We start from the raw sequence: 17,231 nt of genomic DNA on the forward strand, positions 1-17,231 counted from the left end.
AGAGCAAGCTCTGGGACTTCCCTGGTGGTCCAGTGGTTGAGACTCCACACTCCCAACTGCAGGGGGTGCGGGGGTTTGATCCCTGGTCAAGGAACTAAGATCCCGCATGCTGCTGGGTGCGGCCAAAAAAAAAAAAAAAAAAAAAAAGAGCAAGCAAGCTCTGTGCAACCAGGTTGGGAAACCACAGCTACATATCACCTCTTTACACCTCATGAAGGTTGTCCTTCATGTCTCAGATAGTTTATTGTTTGGTTAAATGTTTCTGAGTTGTAGGTCCTTGACCAGATTGCTGATGCCAAGGTTTGTGGGCCTCTACCATAGGACTTCGGAGGTAGAGACATTCTCACATGAGATGGTCTCTGGTTAGGCTGTGCTTCACCCAGCCTGACCACAGGGCGCTACAGACGTGAAGATATTGTTTCAGGGCAGCCAGTCTCAGGGGGCTGTGGGGAAAGAACACTGGATTTCGAACCAGACCCATACCTGGGTGTGAATCTCGGCTTTGCCCTTTCGTTTCCTCATCTATAAATTGAGAAATAATACTGCCTTGAAGGGTGGAGGTAAACGTGGAAAAGGGGGATGTGTATAAAGCTTCTGTGAGGCCCCAGATAGGTGTCGTTAGGCCCCACAAATGGTGTTGTTACAGTTCTCATCACCACAGGTTGCCTTTGTAGAAAAGGAGCCCTGTGTTAGCCACAGAAGGGGAAGCGTGTTGCCACGGACACTCACTGTACCCCTCCCCCACCTCCAGCCGCTGCCTTGATGGGAGCACGCCTATCCATGCAGCAGCGTTTTCAGGCAATCAGTGGATCCTCAGCAAACTGCTGGATGCAGGGGGTGATCTGCGACTCCACGATGAGAAGGGTCAGAACCCGCAGACCTGGGCCCTGACAGCAGAGAAGGAACGCGGCACCGCAGTAAGTGTGGGCCCGCTCTGCAGGCCCACCCAAGGCAGAGCACAGGGCTGGGAGTCAGGCGCCCAGGGGCAGAGGCTGGTCCTGGGGATAGCACAGGACTTGTAGTGGCCTTGCCATTGACGTTGGACACACAGGCCTGGGTTGAAGCGAGTTAACCAACTGTAAACCTTGGGCAAGTCTCGTGAACTCTCCTGGTCATCCATTCAGTGGGGAGGGAGGACAACTGTCATTTCGTCTGACCCTTAACTAGCACTTACCGTGCATCAGATGTTTTGAATTAAATTAAATACTCATTTAATCTTTGCAACAACCCTCTCAGGTAGGTACTATTATTGTCCCCATTTTACAGATGGGGAAACTGAAGAGCATTGACATTAAGTAACTTGTCTGTAGCCACAAGCTGGCAGGCGTGATGTGTTTTAATGAGGGCTAGAGAATCTAACAAATGTAAAGGGCACGTGGAGGGAGGGGGGGATGGGCAGAGTCCCTTCCCTCTGGTTCTCCTGCTCAGTAGCTATTGGGCCTTGGACAAAAGTTAAAATACTCCTCCTGCCTCAGTTTCCTCATCTGTTGAATGAAGGATTTGGAGGTAATTATTGCCAAATGAGCTCCCTGAAAATGGAATCATCTCATTCCATATCTTTAGGAAATCACTTGGGCCCTTCCCTTTCCAGAGATTTCCCTGTGGGGGGCTTCTGTTTCCTCAGACCACTCCCCTCAGACCATTGCAATCCCACTGAAGGCCAGGGTGGCCATTAGCTGTGTGGGCATTGACTGTCTCTGCCGTGTGTTGCAGATGGTGGAGTTCATGCAGCGCTGTGCCGCGCACATGCAGGCCATCATCCAGGGCTTCTCCTATGACCTCCTGAAGAAGATTGACTCCCCTCAGCGGCTCATCTGTGGCCTGCCCCGGTTTGGGGGCCTCATGCAGGGGTGAGCGCTGCCTCCAGCAGACTGGGATGTTCTGCATCACCCCCGCCTTCCTTGTGGGAGCCCTCGGTCCCCTCCACATGGGTCCCTTCCAGCAACTGGCCCACCCAAAGGGGTGAGCTTGGAGGGAGAGGATATTGCCATGAAAACCATCAGTTGTCCCCCCGCTTCCAGGAACGTCTGGGGGAAATGAGTTCTGGGCTCCAGTGGGAACCACCCCATGGTTAGCAGGGAAGGAAGGAACTTTTCAGGCCTGGGCTGTCTAGCAGAAAACACTTTCTCAGCAGAGCAGCTGGCTAGCTTTTTTTTTTTTTTTTTGGTCATCTTGGAACCATGGAAAACATGTTCCTTTATTGGAACATGCATCCTTTATATCCTAAGGTTGCAAAAGACACAAATGCTTAATTTAAGGTTCCTTGGGCTGTTTTAAGCTGGTGTAAGACTTACTGCCACCTAGGTGGGCAGCCTCCCCTTGTCCCCATCACAGCTGCAGGAGGTGAGCTCCATCCAGGCTTCTCTTCATGCTCAGGAGAGTTATTTTAAGTTCCCTGGGCTTTATAGACTTAGGATTTATATGTGGAAAATTCTTTCCATTTTGATTTTCTCTGACAACATCTTTTTCTGTGATCAGGGTGAGTAGACTTGTCACACTCTTCACAGGCTCCCGCATCCCATTCTGTGCACACTGAGTCCTGGTTTTCCTCTCATGACCTGGATGCTTCTCTTGCAAGATGAGTTAACGATTCCCTCGAGAACCAGTTACTCCTAACTGCTCTTCTTGCTGCCACTCTTGTCCATCTTGGTTCTTTACTCAGCATCCAGAATGACCTTCTAAAAATGAAAATCGAATTGTACCACTCACTGCTAAAAACCCTTTTAGGGTCTTCCCCATGGCTATCAGGTTAAACTCCCAAATCCCTCATCTGGCCTTGGAGCCCCTGCTTGGTTCAGCTCTTCCATCTCTCACACCTCCTCTCCTGCCAGCGTTAGGATCTTGGCAGACCAAGTTCCTTCTAACAGGGCCAAAGCCTAGTCCCTGCTGCTGTTTTGTGACCTCAGGCCAGCAGGTTTCCCCTTTCTGGCTCCATTTTTCCCATCTGTAAAATGAGAAAGTTGGACGAGGTATGCTTTATGATTCTTTCCAACTTTGACCATCTCTATTCGTTATCTGTTGTACTAATCCCAAACTTAGTGGCTTCAAACAACGATAAATATTTGTATCTCACATAATTTCTGTAGGTCAGGAATGGCTACACCCAACTCAGCCATTCCACTGGGAATGGCTTAGTTGGGTGGCTGTGGCTCAGGGTTTCTCATGAAGATGTGGTCAAGATGCAGCTTGGGCTGCAGTCATCTGGGACTGGAGGATCCAGTTCCAAGGTGGTTCACTTGCATGGCTAGCAAATTGGTGCTGGGTGTTGGGCCTCCCCATTAGGCTGCTGGAGTGTCCTCACAACATGGCAACTGGCCTCCTCTAGAGCAAGTGCTGCGAGAGAGATCAGGGCAGAAGTCCTGGGGGTCTAGCCTTGGAACTCACACCACTCCGTCATTTCTGCAGTATCCCGTGAGGTTAACAGGCCAGCCCTCTCTGACCTGTGTGTGGCTATACAAGGGCATGAATACCAGGAAATGGGAATCACTGCGGCCCTCTCAGAGGCTGACTTCCACTGTCAAGTAGTAAAGGCAAAACCAACTACGCATTCTGACAGCTTGGTTCAGCGTTGTTCCTCTAGATATGGGTAGTTAATCCTTACTTTTCTCCTCTTTTAAATATTTCTAGAAGCCCTAATGGCTCTCCTAACCGACTGCTTAAAGCTGGAGTCATTTCTGCCCAAAATATCTACAGCTTTGGCTTTGGAAAGGTAAGAGGTTGCTACCAACACCCAATGTTTGCAGGACTAACTGGGGAATCGCCTGGCCCTGGCTCTGGCCCCAGGGCCCACAGCTTTGTCCGACTCTTCCCTCCTATGGGAAGTTAAAACACTCCCTCTCCAAAGTGTTTTTCTTCTTTACTGCTCTTACAGGACAAGTACCTCTTAGTGTTCTTGTCCTTACTGAAAAATGATGAAAACCTTGGAGAGTTCTCTTGAATGCCTTTGGGCTAGATTTGGGGAGTTTTAGACAATGATCCTTTAATTCCCAGCGAAGGCCCCAGGCATGTTCTGTGGGCGCCTCAAGAGGCGCCTGAAGCCTGGTGCTTCAGGCAGGCATCTGACCTCTTTCCATGAGCCTCCGGTTTCCTCGCTAGCAAAAGGGAAAGAGTATTACAACCTTGCAGTGCTTCTTGGAAAATTAAAGATAATAAAAAGAATTATGTCCAGTGCATAGGGGTATTCAGCAAATTGATAAATAGCAGCTATCTTTATTTTTAGCTGGCTGGTAAAATTCTGGAGGTATTTTACTTCTTTCTCTTTTTCCCCACCATTTGAAGCTGTGCTTTGCTTTCAGTTTTATCTCATAGGAGGCACGCAGCTGGCTTATCTAGGATCTCTTCCAGTAATTGGAGAAAAGGAAGTGATTCAAGCTGACGATGAGCCCACCTTCTCTTTCTTCAGTGGCCCCTACATGGTCATGACCAAGTAAGTGGAAGCTGGCCAGTGGAGGTAAGATTTAGTCCCACAGGAAGAATGGACTTTGTGTGACTTCCTTGTGTGTGGAGGGTTTCTGCCCAAACACGAGGACACACTGAAAAGCAGATGTCTAGATCAGGATCTCTCAGCCAGGACACCAGTGACGTTTTTGTTATCCTTTATTGTTGGGGGCTGTCCTGTGCACTGTAGGATGTTTAGGAGTGTCCCTGGTTTCTACTCACTAGATGCCAGTAGCAGCTCTGTTTGCCTCCCCGCAACCCCCTACATTTGTGATTGTGACAACCAAAATGTCTACAGACAAGGCCAAATGGCCCCTTGTTGAGAACAACCGCTCTGAAAGATTACTCATGACAGTGTTTCAACTTTCTACTCTCTAGAGAATTAGAGGCAGCATAGGGGTGACTGGCCTCAGGTCAAAGGGTACTGAAGCCCTGCATGGCTCTCACCAGCCCAGTGCAGCAGAGGCGGCAGTGATAGGATTTGGCTGCGATGAAAGTCCCTGGGATGTTCTCAGTCCCCAGAGACCTGCCTACTGCCGGGTCACAGGAGTCGTCCTGGCCAAGGTCTCTTCTCCTTCTTGAACCTGGCTGCCTCTTCCCTGCTTAGAAGTCACACCCTTCTAAAAAGGCCTCTACAGGCCTGCAAGGCTCTGTATCCCCTGCAGATATGCTTCTTGTTTTCCTGCCCGTGCCACAGATTTGTTGTCGTATCCCCTCTTCTTCTGTCCACTGCTGTGGCCTTTGCCCACGTCATCACTGTCCCTCCCCTAGGCTAGCCTCCTAACTGGCCTCTCATTCTCCAGACCGCCCCTGCCCTCCCACTCCCCATGCTGCTGGTACCCTTGTCTTTCTAAAATACAAACCTGATCAAGTCACCCCCTCCCTTAAATCCTTCAGTGACTTCCTGCCACCGGCACTAAGTCCCTGAAGTGTTTTAGGCCCCCGGGGGTGGTAGGAGGGAGGACCCAGCAGTGCTGGGGTGGGGGCTTTACAGAGTCTGTGTAAACACTACTTCTCTGATCTCTGGCTACAGAGCTCCTCACTGAAGCAGTGGCTGCTCATTCCCTCCTGCCCCCACTCTCTCCTGCCCTTGTAGCCTGCTGTGGAACGGGAGCAGGGTCACCGTGAAGGAGCTGCGCCTTCCCACCCACCCGCACTGCCGCAGGCTGCGGCTGGCTGACTTGTTAATTGCTGAGCAAGAGCACAGCAGGTGAGAAGAAAACCCAAGAACATTTCAGACCCAAGTTCAGGGCTGTGCAGGGCTGTGCCTGAGGGTGGAGACCAGCCCCCTCAGCCTCAGCATTTCCTCGTTGTAGGTTGATTTGACTTCCCAGGGCTGCCAAGAAAGAAAAAGAAGAACTCATGAATAGCCTGAGTGTGGGGATGGTGGTGGTAGGGGCTCCACTCTGTCAGCTGATCAACTCCCGGTAACACGTGTCTCTGAGGTGCAGCCTTCAGGCCTGGCTGGCTCTTCTGCAGCCCTCGAGGCTTATTTTGGGCCCTGTGCCCATCAGGTCAGCATGCGTAAGACTGTCTTCATAGACCATGGCTCTGCTGGAGACCCACGTGTCTGAGGAACCGTGTCTCTCCTTTGAGGACACGCTGATGGGTCTCGGTACCTTACGTTTCCTGTGGCTCAGGGGTTAATCTTTCAAAGGGGCAGGAAATCCATCCTCGGTTTCATACCAGGGCTGCTGAGGCCTTGGAATAGGCCCTGGCTCATCGAGTTCTCTCCTGAGGAAATCACTCAACTCCTGTAAAGCCAGATCCTTCCTTTTGGGGAAGTCATCCTAAAGGGACTCAAGGAGTCTGGAAGGGCTCATAGACGCAGCATGGATTTTTTTAAAAAAATATTTATTTATTTATTGCTGTGTTGGGTCTTGTTGCAGCACACGGGATCTTCCTTTGCGGTGCACGGGCTCAGTAGTTGCAGCATGTGGGCTCAGTTGCCCTGTGGCACGTGGGATCTTAGTTCCGTGACCAGGGATCAAACCCACATCTCCACGTCCCCTGCATTAGAAGGTGGATTCTTAAGCACTAGACCACCAGGGAAGTCCCCACAGCATGGATTTTTTTTTTTTTTTTTTTTTTTTGTGGTACGTGGGCCTCTCACTGCCGTGGCCCCTCCCATTGCGGACCACAGGCTCCGGACGCGCAGGCTCAGCAGCCATGGCTCACGGGCCCAGCCGCTCCACGGCACATGGGATCCTCCCGGACCGGGGCACGAACCCGTGTCCCCTGCATCGGCAGGCGGACTCTCATCCACTGTGCCACCAGGGAAGCCCTACAGCATGGATTTTGATGTGAGGGTCTGTGACCTTGGGCCTGACATCTCCCTGACCTTGGTTTCCTCATCTCTAAAATGAGTGTAACTGTAATGATACCTTTCTTGCAACTGGTTGTTAGGATCAAGTTGATGTATGTAAAGTGCCTTGCTTAGTAGCTCTTAGTGACATTGTCGTTGATGACCCTAAGCCCTCAGGTTTTGATCAGTGAAAGGTCAAGGGTTCCACCAACAGAGACCCCGACTCCCACCCCATCCCCCTTTCTTGGAAGAACATTCTGTGCAAATAGTATTTGTTTGGAGTGCATTCCGGGTGCCAAGAAGAAAGGAAAGCGCCCATCTTCCATCATGTCCTCTTCCCTTGCCTCATCGGAAGCCTCCTTCCTTCTGCAGCAAGTTGCGGCACCCTCACCTGCTACAGCTGATGGCCGTGTGCCTGTCCCAGGGCCTGCAGAAGACCCGCCTCGTGTACGAGCGCGTCGCCGTTGGCACGCTGTTCGCTGTCCTCCATGAACGGGTAAGTGGCCGTTCCCCTGGGCTTTTCCCTTGCTCCCCCCCACCCCCCACCCCAGCTCTCCCTTCCCTTCCTCCCTCTTCCTTCTCCCCCAGCAGTAAGATTGAGAAACCTCTTAATTCTTTACTCTGTGGGAGCTATACAACACACCATTTAAGGCTGATCAGCACGTGGGAACTAGTGTGATTTTATTATTGTTTGTCTTGCTTTTTTATCAGACATCTAAGAGCTCAGTAGACCCAGAAAACACATAGCCACACTTTTAGCTAACTATAATCCAACAGCCTCTGGTCTTACTTCCCGGTATTTTCACTGGTGCCCTGCAGGACCTTTATATGCAAGTCTTTATCAGTCCCCTCTCCCTTTTCAGATTTCCTGGTGGAGGTGGGGACATATTCCCTGACCCACAGACTCCCTGGGAAACATGCTTTGGGCTGACATGTGGCTTCAGAGAGGTCCTGAAAGATTTGTTTTTCTTTCTCCATGACTTTGTTCTAAAGACCCTGGGCTGGAGTGAGAAGAGACCCTCCAGGAAGGGCTCTTCCCTGAAACAGCTCGCCGTTCCTCCTGCCTGAGCACCTCCTGTTAGTGGCCTAGTTCCGTTTCCTCTCCTTGGGTGAGGGCGTTAACTTAAAATGCCACTTCTCTGGGGAGAGACCTGTCATGATTGGGTACTTCGGTGTGAGTGAATTTCTATCCTCCTAGGATGAACTTTCTAGGTCATCTGACTGTGGTAGGGGATGGATTGTCCTTTACGTATCTAGGTTCTCCCGCAGCACAGGCTTGGCTGGGGATGGGGAGCAGGGCAGGTGCATTGCTGGTGGTGGCAGACCCACTCTGGAGGTGTGTACCAGGATTTGAGGACTTTTCTTCTCATTTTTCACGGTATCAGGCAGCTTGGCTGAGGGAAAGGAACCCAGGTTTGGAGCCAGGGGCCCTGGGTCAGTGGGACCTTAGGCTGGTCACTTAACTTCACTGAGCTTTAGGTTCCCCAGCTATAAAATGGGCACACTAGGTGGCTGTCGTGAAGATCAGCTGAAAAGACTTTGGAAACTACAAAGCATTCTACAGTGTCGGGGGCCGCAGTCCCCTTTGTTCTGGTGGTTGATCTCTTGCTTGCAGCGCGCCCAGTTCCCCGTGCTGCGCATGGAGACGATCGTGCACCTGCTACTCCAGACCTCCGACGCCCTGAGATACCTGCATTCTCGGGGCTTTATCCACCGTTCCCTCAGCTCCTACGCCATCCACATCATCTCCACAGGGGAAGCGAGGCTGACCAACCTGGAGTACATGATGGAAAGGTGGGTGCACCTCAATCATGACGTCCAAACAGGATCTCCCTGGGGGTGCTTTGCTGTAGAGAGAGAATCTGACCTGGGCTTGACTCCTCATTGGTGGGCTGAGCTGGCTATGCATGGAAGAAGAGGTTTCCCAACGCCTTGCCCTGTCAGCCAAGGTTAGAGGGAGTTTGGGGAAGTTATTTCTGCTCAGGACATTCTCATTTTAATAAACATTTAACAAGCATGTGCACACATTCGCCAGCATGTATAAGTTTTCAAAATTTTCTGTGGCTTCACACAACCGAAGTATTTCTCACTCGCACTCTGGTGTGTGTGTGTGTGTGTGTGTGTGTGTGTGTTGGAGGGGGTGGTGGCGGCATTCACTATGTTCCACGTTCCTCCCCACTGTGGCTCCACCATCCCCCAGGCCTCCGTCCCCACACTGTATCCTCTGCATTGCTAGTCAACGAGCAAGAGCAAGCCTGGAGGGACACACGGCGGGGTTTAGGAACTACCTGAAGTGTGTGTATCGTTGCTTCCCACTTTACATTGGCCAGAGCCCAGTCACCTCTTTGCAGGGAGGCTGGGAAATGCACCACAGCTGTGCATCCTGGAAGGAGAGAGAAGGCGATGATGGGTGCTGGTGAGCATTATGGTCCTGGCCCAGATGGGTGGGGATCAGTGCTGTGAGGGAAGCAGTGACAAAAAACAATGCCCTTATTCAAGGGTTGGTGGATGGGCTTTAATTCCCATTTGGCAGGAGTCAGAGTCCTCCTGAGAGTTGAGGGCTGGCCCCCATCTCCTGCCCCTAGGTTCTGGGAAGCAGAGGGTCTCCCCTGTGCTTCCTTGCTGTCGTCCACGGCTCTGAGCCCTAGGCCCAGGGTTGTTCCTGTGCTGCTGTGAGGCCTCAGCCACGGGCAGACCCATGGCTTAGATCTTACCTCCACTTACCCTGGTCCTCACCTACCACCATCACTGAGGCTTTGTTTCTGAGTCTCTCAGCAGGTCTTTGCTGCTCACATGCTCATAATATACTTCTCTCACTACATGAAAACCTCTACCAGGGTAGGGATTTCTGTTTTATCCGCTGCCATATCTCAGATGCCTAGAATAAGCCTCCACACAGTGGGAGCTCAGCATGTTTTTTAAATGAATGAAGTGGAAAGACTCTCACTTCCTTGACCGCACGAGCCCTTGGTCTCTCTGCCTGGAGAGGGGAGCAGGGACCAGACTGTGCTTGGCCTCATGGACCTTGGCAAAGACCTTGAATTTAACCCTAAGAACACGGGGATGCTGTGAACGGTTTTTTTTTTGAGCAGAATGGTGTCATGGCTGAAATTTACAGGTTAAGCAGACCCCCTCACTCCTGCCACGTGGAGAAGGGGCTGTGACGGGACGAGAGAGAAGCAGGGGAGCAGTTAGGGTGTGACTGCAGCAGTTTTCCATGTGGGAACCGGTGGAGGCCAAACAGCTATCGCCAGTTGAGTGGCTCAGTCTCAGATCTGGTCCGTTCTCACTCCCAGTGGCTCCCATGGCCTAGAAGATTAAGTCCCGGCACTTTCCAGGGTGAGAAGCCTTCCGAGGCCGGGCTCTGCCTACAGTGCCATGCTCGTCACTTCCCACTCCGCCTGGCCACCTGAAGACACTGTCAGTCCACGCCATTTCCCAGTTCTGCTCCTTGCCTCCGGAGCACCTGGCACTCCCTCTTATCCTTGTAAACTCACTTCTGACACAGTCTCCCACCACACCCTGTGAAGCCTATACTGAAGCCCTGTCCCCACCTCACTGAGCATATTTCACTCCCCTGCAGCCGAGTGTGTCTGCCCCGCCCCCTCCCCCCCCCCCAGATGGCGAGCTCCGAGAGGGCAGGGACCCTGAGTTGTTCATCTTTAGCACCCAGCTCAGGCCTGCCACACAGTAAGTGCTCAGGAAGCACTTGAAGTGAATGGGTGAGTCTAGCTGAAGGGAAACTTTGAAATGATTCAGAACAGGGTTCACCACTTTGGCTGTGTGTTCAAGGGCAGTAGAAGCTAAGGGGTTTGGACATTTTTGCTGTTGATAACAGGCTTTTCGAGAAGGCTGTCAGAACCCAAGCTGTTTGCCAGTGATGCAGCGCCATCTGTTGTTGAAATGGAGGTATAACAGTTTCTTTGACTTGAGCTCTCCAGCAGAAATGTGAATCCTAGAGTGAAATGGAGCTTTGGAGATGGCCAGGCCCAACGCTGTCCTTTTATAGAAGAGGAAACTGGGGCCCAGAGAGGTGAAGAAGTGGTTTGAGGTTACCCAGCTGTGGCTAGGATCAGGTGGTAGAGGACGTTTCCTGGCTTATAGGGGCAGGATGGATTGGAGGTTGAAGGTAGAAAAAACAACCAGGAGGCCACAGGGCAGGGCCTGGTGGTGACCAAGGAGCCAAAATAGAAGGGAAAGATGTGAGATGCACTGAGAAGCTGGAGTCCACAGACTGGTCAAGTGAGGGGCTGTGAAGTAAATGGGTAGGAAAGTGTGAGTTCTTTTGGGCTTGTTGACCTCAGAATGGAACTTTGGGCAGAAATGTCCATCAGCAACATTTGACAGCTCATAATGTGAGTTGATTACCCAAGAATACAAAACAGCTTTCAGTTCTACATTTATTTTTGGTAGCACTCTATTCAGGCCGGTCCGGTTGTTGAATGTCATTGTTAAGGGTAGCACTCCATCTCTTGGTGTTAAAATGATGCAGCAGTTTCTCCTATGCTTCAACTCCTTCTTAATGGAATCTTTAGAGCTGGAATTGACCTTGCAAGTGGTATCACGTAGCCATAGCCAAATGTAAGTTTAATGATGTCAAAGCTGAAGCGCAGAAAAATAACTACCATGGAATGACAGCCATAAAAGAAGCTCCCTTCCTACACCCCACTAGCGTTAACAGAGAAGGAAGAGGGATCAGAAGAGTGGAAGTAAAAGGGAAAGGATATAAATCCTGATCGTCAATAACTCGTCCCTTGCCTTAGGCAGCCTGAGAGGCCCAAGAAGGTCAGTAAGTGTCTCCTTTGGACAGTCAGCCTACAAGGTGAAGAGCCAAGTATGCTAGGTCCTCAGAATATATCTCTGACAATAAAACACGCTGCTGCTTTTCCTGTGATACTAATATAATATTTGCATGTGTATACACGCTGTTCACATGACACCTCGGCCACACTTGCCTATTGAGCAATACAACTAAAGAGTCTAAATGTACCATCTTTAAAAAAAAAAAAAAAGAGAAAACAAAACAAAAGTACAGTCTTTTATAGCTTCATGGCTTCCTGAACTCATTGCCATCTATCAAAAGTTCTACCGGAAGAAATATTACTTAGGGAAGTTTGTTCAAAGTCTGAGAAGCCCATCCCATCCTCTAAAAGCTTTCCTTTGCCAGCAAAAAGAACTTCTGGTTACTTGCTTTTTAGGAACTTAATTTTTTTTCTTTGGCCACGCTGCATGGCTTGCAGGATCCTAGTTCCCCGCGGGAGACTGAACCCGGGCTCCAGCAGTAACAACGCCGAAGTCCTAACCACTGGACCGCCAGGGAATTCCCAAGAACTTAATTCTGAATGATCAGCCAGCATCACCAGGTCTTTACCAAATGCCTACCACAATGTTCATATTAATTCCTTACTTGCTTAGTGCTCTCTGGTTCACGGAGTGTTCCCACACGTGTGATCTCATCTGATGCTCGTGACAGCTGTGGGCAGAAGTCAGCGCTGATCACCCTGAGGACTCTCTTTGGCCCAGAAGACATTTAGGATACTCTGACTTAGTTCTCAAAGAGCCTGGTTGCGAAGTCGAGTCATTCAAGCCAGTCGGTGAACCTCTGAGTGCCAAGCTGAGAGGGCTCATTCCCAAGAGGGCAGAGCTCAGAGAAGAAGCAATCACGAAGAGCTGGAAGAGTCTCCGAAGGCTTTGATGAAGCAGGTGGGGCTTGAGGGGGTTCTTGAAAGAGCCTTGGGTTCATTTAATCAAAAGGTAAGCGTTGAGGCCCTGGTGTAAGTTTAGAGATACGGTGATACAAGAGACAGATAAGTGGCCTACCCTCGTGGAGCTGACTTTGGTGGAGGGGAGACAGATTATAAACGATAAATCAATGAACAAGAAATTCAGATAATAAGTGCTCTGAAGCCAATAAATTGGGACTACTTTACATTAGGTGGTCAGGTAAGTCCTCTCCGAGGAGGTGATTTTTGAACTAATATATGTCCATGCCACTCTCTCACTTCGTCCCAGCTTACCCTTCCCCCTCCCCATGTCCTTAAGTCCATTCTCTACGTCTGCGTCTTTATTCCTGCCCTGCCCCTAGGTTCTTCAGAACCTTTTTTTTTCTTCTGAGATTCCATATATATGTGTTATGAGCTAATACTTTAATTACAAGAAGCAGCCAGTCATGCTAGGATCTGTGGGCAGAGCATGCCATGCAGAAGAAGCCACCGGTGCAAAGACCTGAAGTGGTGATGTATTTGGCATGCTGGAGAAAGTGAAAGAGGGCCCCTGTGACTTGAGAGGAGTGAGTGAGCAGGAGAGAGCGGCCAGAGGAGGTGGGAGGCAGGGTGGGGCCTGCTCGGGTAGGAACGGTAAGGAGTTGCAGGCGTTGGCATAGCAGGCAGTGTGGGCTAGCTCAGGGTCTAGCTGGTTTCTGGAAGCTCAAGGAGGTTGTCAGTCTTCAGAGGCAAATGTTTCACACGTGTGGCGTGGTGATCACAGTGATCCTTTAAGACATGATCCCTACCTTGTGTTTCCTTCCGTAGCCGGGATGGAGGTGTACACAAGGACCTGACTGGAGTATCCCTCCCCACCCAGCTGTACAATTGGGCCGCTCCGGAGGTGATCTTACAGAAGGCAGCCACAGTGAAGTCAGACATCTACAGCTTTTCTGTGATCATACAGGAGATTTTAACAGGTAGATCAAAGAGCTCATTGACGGTGACCAAAGTCCCTATTCTTAGGTTGGATTTTTTTTTCCCCCAAGAGTGACTTAGTTTTATGAAAATGCAGGACACAGGCAAAAAAAACGTCTTTAAGGAAACCTCTTTGGGTTTATGGAAGGTATAAGATGATCTCCCAGAAATCTTTCTCTTTTAACCTGTTCTTTAAGACTCAGCAAAGCCCATCTATTAGCCTGTCAGTGGTAATGCATTTAATCCAAGGAGTGTTTTTTTGTTTTTTTTTTGTTTTTTGCGGTATGCGGGCCTCTCACCGTTCTGGCCACTCCCGTTGCAGAGCACAGGCTCCGGACGCGCAGGCTCAGCGGCCATGGCTCACGGGCCCAGCCGCTCTGCGGCATGTGGGATCTTCCCAGACTGGGGCACGAACCCGTATACCCTGCATCGGCAGGCGGACTCTCAACCACTGCGCCACCAGGGAAGCCCTTTTTTTTCTTTTTTTTTTTTTTTTTTTTGATACGCGGGCCTCTCACTGTTGTGGCCTCTCCAGTTGCGGAGCACAGGCTCCGGATGTGCAGGCTCAGCGGCCATGGCTCACGGGCCCAGCCTCTCTGCTGCATGCGGGATCCTCCCGGACCGGAGCACGAACCCATGTCCCCTGCAGCGGCAGGCGGACTCTAAACCACTGCGCCACCAGGGAAGCCCCAAAGAGTGTTTTTAAACTGAATATTGCTGTCAATGCTTAGAGGTCTCTGTGAGATGCCCCTTAAGAAATTTTTTTTTAATTGAAGTATAGTTGATTTACAATGTTGTGTCATTCTCTGCTGTACAGCAAAGTGACTCAGTTATACACAAAAAACATTCTTTTTTTGTATTCTTTTCCATTATGGTTTCTCATATTGAAAAACCATATTGAATATAGTTCAATATTGAATATAGTTCCCTGTGCTGTACATTAGGACCTTGCTGTCTATCCATTCTAAATGTAATAGTTTGCATCTACCAACTCCAAACTCCCTTCCCCCATCCCTCTTGGCAACTGCAAGTCTGTTCTCTATGTTAAGAACTTATAAACGAGGGGAAAGGACTGGCCTCTGAGAAGTAAACTGTGAAATCAGACACACCCAGGACCCAGCGTATGTATAAGCAGTGTCACTTAAAAGACATAGAAACCCTTCCAAACATATAGGACTCTAAGGTGAAGGCATACATACCACATTCACTAAGGGGGTGAGAATCAGCCCCCATTTAGCAGTGTTTACAGCCTCAGAGGCAAAAACCACACCTTCCATGATGTGAATGTCTTGGGCAAGCCTACTTGACACCAGAAAACATTCCCTTGTGGTCCCCAGGTCTGCCAGCAGAGAGTCCATACCTACATGAGGCTGACACGATTTTTTCCTGTCTCTGTGGCAGGGATTTCCCTGTTATTTGGGTCAAGTGGTTTCTCCTTTGTTATTGGGCTTCCGGTAGATTTTCTACAGAGAGAAATTAATTTTAAAGAGGTTGAGTGACTTGACAAAGGTTAGACAATTTCATGTGATTTCTTAATGTCTCTCCTTCCTATGGCTTTTTCCTTAACAGACAGCATACCCTGGGATGACTTAGATGGCTCAGTTATTAAAGAAACCATAGTCTTGGGAAATTATTTAGAAGCTGATGTCAGGCTTCCGAAACCTTACTATGACATCGTTAAGTCAGGCATCCAGGTCAACCAGAAAGACCGAACTATGAACCTTCAAGATATCCAGTATATCCTGAAAAATGACTTAAAGGTAAGCTGTGAAGTTGTTGGGAGTTTATTTCTGCTTACCTATCTCAGGGGATAGGGAGTTAGAGACCAAGAAGAAGCTAGAGACCAAGTTGTAGGATATTTTGGAAATCCTCATTTCATTACACCCTCTCTGTGTTCCCAAGAAAATTCTAACTGCCTAACTTGGTGAGGGCAGCAGGGAATTGTGGAGGGAGGCTGTGGAGAGTCAGTACGTAAAAGGGACACCCTGTAGGCACACAGTGTGATTCAATGAATGACAGCTACTGTTATTACTTTTCTTAAAAATTTATTTTGTTATTTTTTTTGTATTTTTGGATGCATTGGGTCTTTGTTGCTGCACGCGGGCTTTCTCTAGTTGTGGCGAGTGGGGGCTACTGTTCGTTGCGGTGAGCGGGCTTCTCACTGCGGTGGCTTCTCTTGTTGGGGAGCACGGGCTCTAGGGGCACGGGCTTCAGTAGTTGTGGCACACGGGCTCAGTAGTTGTGACTCACGGGCTCTAGAGCGCCGGCTCAGTAGTTGTGGTGCACGGGCTCAGTTGCTCCGTGGCATGTGGGATCTTGCCAGACCAGGGATTGAACCCGTGTCCCCTGCATTGGCAGGCAGATTCTTAATCACTGTGCCACCAGGGAAGTCCCTGTTATTACTTTTTAAATATTGGTAATTAACAGTTAATTCGTTTATCAGGACTATAGTCAGTCTACCCAACAGGGGTAATGGGGTTTATTTGACACCTAGATATGTTTCTAAAACACCAGTGACATTCAGATGATTGCAGACATGTCCTTGCCGGTACTCCCCTTGTTACAGGATTTTATTGGAGCCCAGAGAACTCAGCCAACTGTGAGTCCCAGGGTGCAGAGATATGAACTCCATCCTGATGTCAATGTCTGTTTAGGAGTGACTTCAGAACATCCATTGCAAATAAAAGAGCTGAAGGAAACAGGTATGGCCTTAACCCACAGGTTTTGACATGAATGTGTTCTGAGAGCTGCAACTAATCAACTCCTCCAAACTATACTCATAACTTATACTGGGAAAGATGGATGCCTTAGGGAAAAATCAAGATCCTTAAAATTATTAAGTTAAACTTTTTGGGCTCCATATACACCTTGATTGGATCCAGAGCTGTGCAGTAACAATCTGTTTCTTTCTAGTATGATTTAGGAATGTATTTAATTGTTTCACAAATAAAAATGGTGATTTTTAAAATTTAAAACTATTACCTGCTCATTATAGAAAATTCTAAACAATACAAAGAAGATTACTTAACATTTCAATTCATCAGAAATAATTTGTTAACATTTTGGTGTTTCCTTCCAACCTTTTTTCTAAAGCCTTACTGCTTTTTAGTATACTTGGAAACCTTAGAGCTCTGAGCTGGAAAGGACCTTGCAATCACCTGGCTTGATGCCCTCATATTCCAGATGCGAAAACTAAGGTTCAGAGAGGTTGTGGCTTGCTCACAATTCCAGGTTTATTACGCAGCTGGAGCATAGGCCTTTGGATTCTGGCCAAGTGACTCTTCTCTGACTCTTTGGACAAGCCTGGAAGCCTCCAGAACGGCCCTCCAAGCTCTTACTACCTTGGCTCCTTCGACCCGTTCTCTGCAAGCTCTACACCATCAACCAGGGGTGGTGGGTAGTCAGTCCTGGAGTTATTTTTTGAGGTATTATCTCTCTCAGTGCAGTGGCTTCTTGGGCATTGTCTCAGCTTCTTTGATCAGATGCTCACAAAGAGCACAACTTGAATTGACATGAATATTCAAACACCTTTTGTGTAAAGTATGAATTTAGTCCTAAGATTCAGGGGCCTGTCATTTGCTTGTCCTGAAGTTATGCGTGTTTTGAACATACTATAACTTAAGCTTAGAACATTTCCTCCTGGGTTTGATCCTTCCCAAATTTTCTTTTTTTTTCTCTTACATATATATATATATATATATATATATATATTTATTTATTTATTTGGTTGCACTGGGTCTTAGATGCAACAGGTGGGCTCCTTAGTTGTGGCAGGTGGACTCCTTACTTGCAGCATGCATGTGGGATCT

General features: G+C 49.0%; 1 protein-coding gene across 5 annotated transcripts in view; it reads left to right on the forward strand.

The window, feature by feature from the left end:
- Positions 1 to 17,231, forward strand: part of TEX14 (testis expressed 14, intercellular bridge forming factor) — a gene marked incomplete at its 5' end in the record, with an annotated part of 78,673 nt that overhangs the window by 26,122 nt on the left and 35,320 nt on the right. For all 5 annotated transcript variants that reach the window (XM_082602853.1, XM_082602854.1, XM_082602855.1 and 2 more), the window contains 10 exons: positions 752 to 917; positions 1,714 to 1,850; positions 3,628 to 3,709; positions 4,296 to 4,426; positions 5,534 to 5,647; positions 7,115 to 7,238; positions 8,358 to 8,536; positions 13,273 to 13,424; positions 14,992 to 15,182; positions 15,989 to 16,124. In XM_082602853.1, coding sequence (XP_082458979.1) covers positions 752 to 917; positions 1,714 to 1,850; positions 3,628 to 3,709; positions 4,296 to 4,426; positions 5,534 to 5,647; positions 7,115 to 7,238; positions 8,358 to 8,536; positions 13,273 to 13,424; positions 14,992 to 15,182; positions 15,989 to 16,124 — 1,412 coding nt within the window. The remainder of the gene's footprint in view (positions 1 to 751; positions 918 to 1,713; positions 1,851 to 3,627; positions 3,710 to 4,295; positions 4,427 to 5,533; positions 5,648 to 7,114; positions 7,239 to 8,357; positions 8,537 to 13,272; positions 13,425 to 14,991; positions 15,183 to 15,988; positions 16,125 to 17,231) is intronic.

Source organism: Mesoplodon mirus, assembly GCF_964341445.2.
Source record: "Mesoplodon mirus genome assembly, chromosome: 18".
Taxonomy (NCBI): Eukaryota; Metazoa; Chordata; class Mammalia; order Artiodactyla; family Ziphiidae; genus Mesoplodon; species Mesoplodon mirus.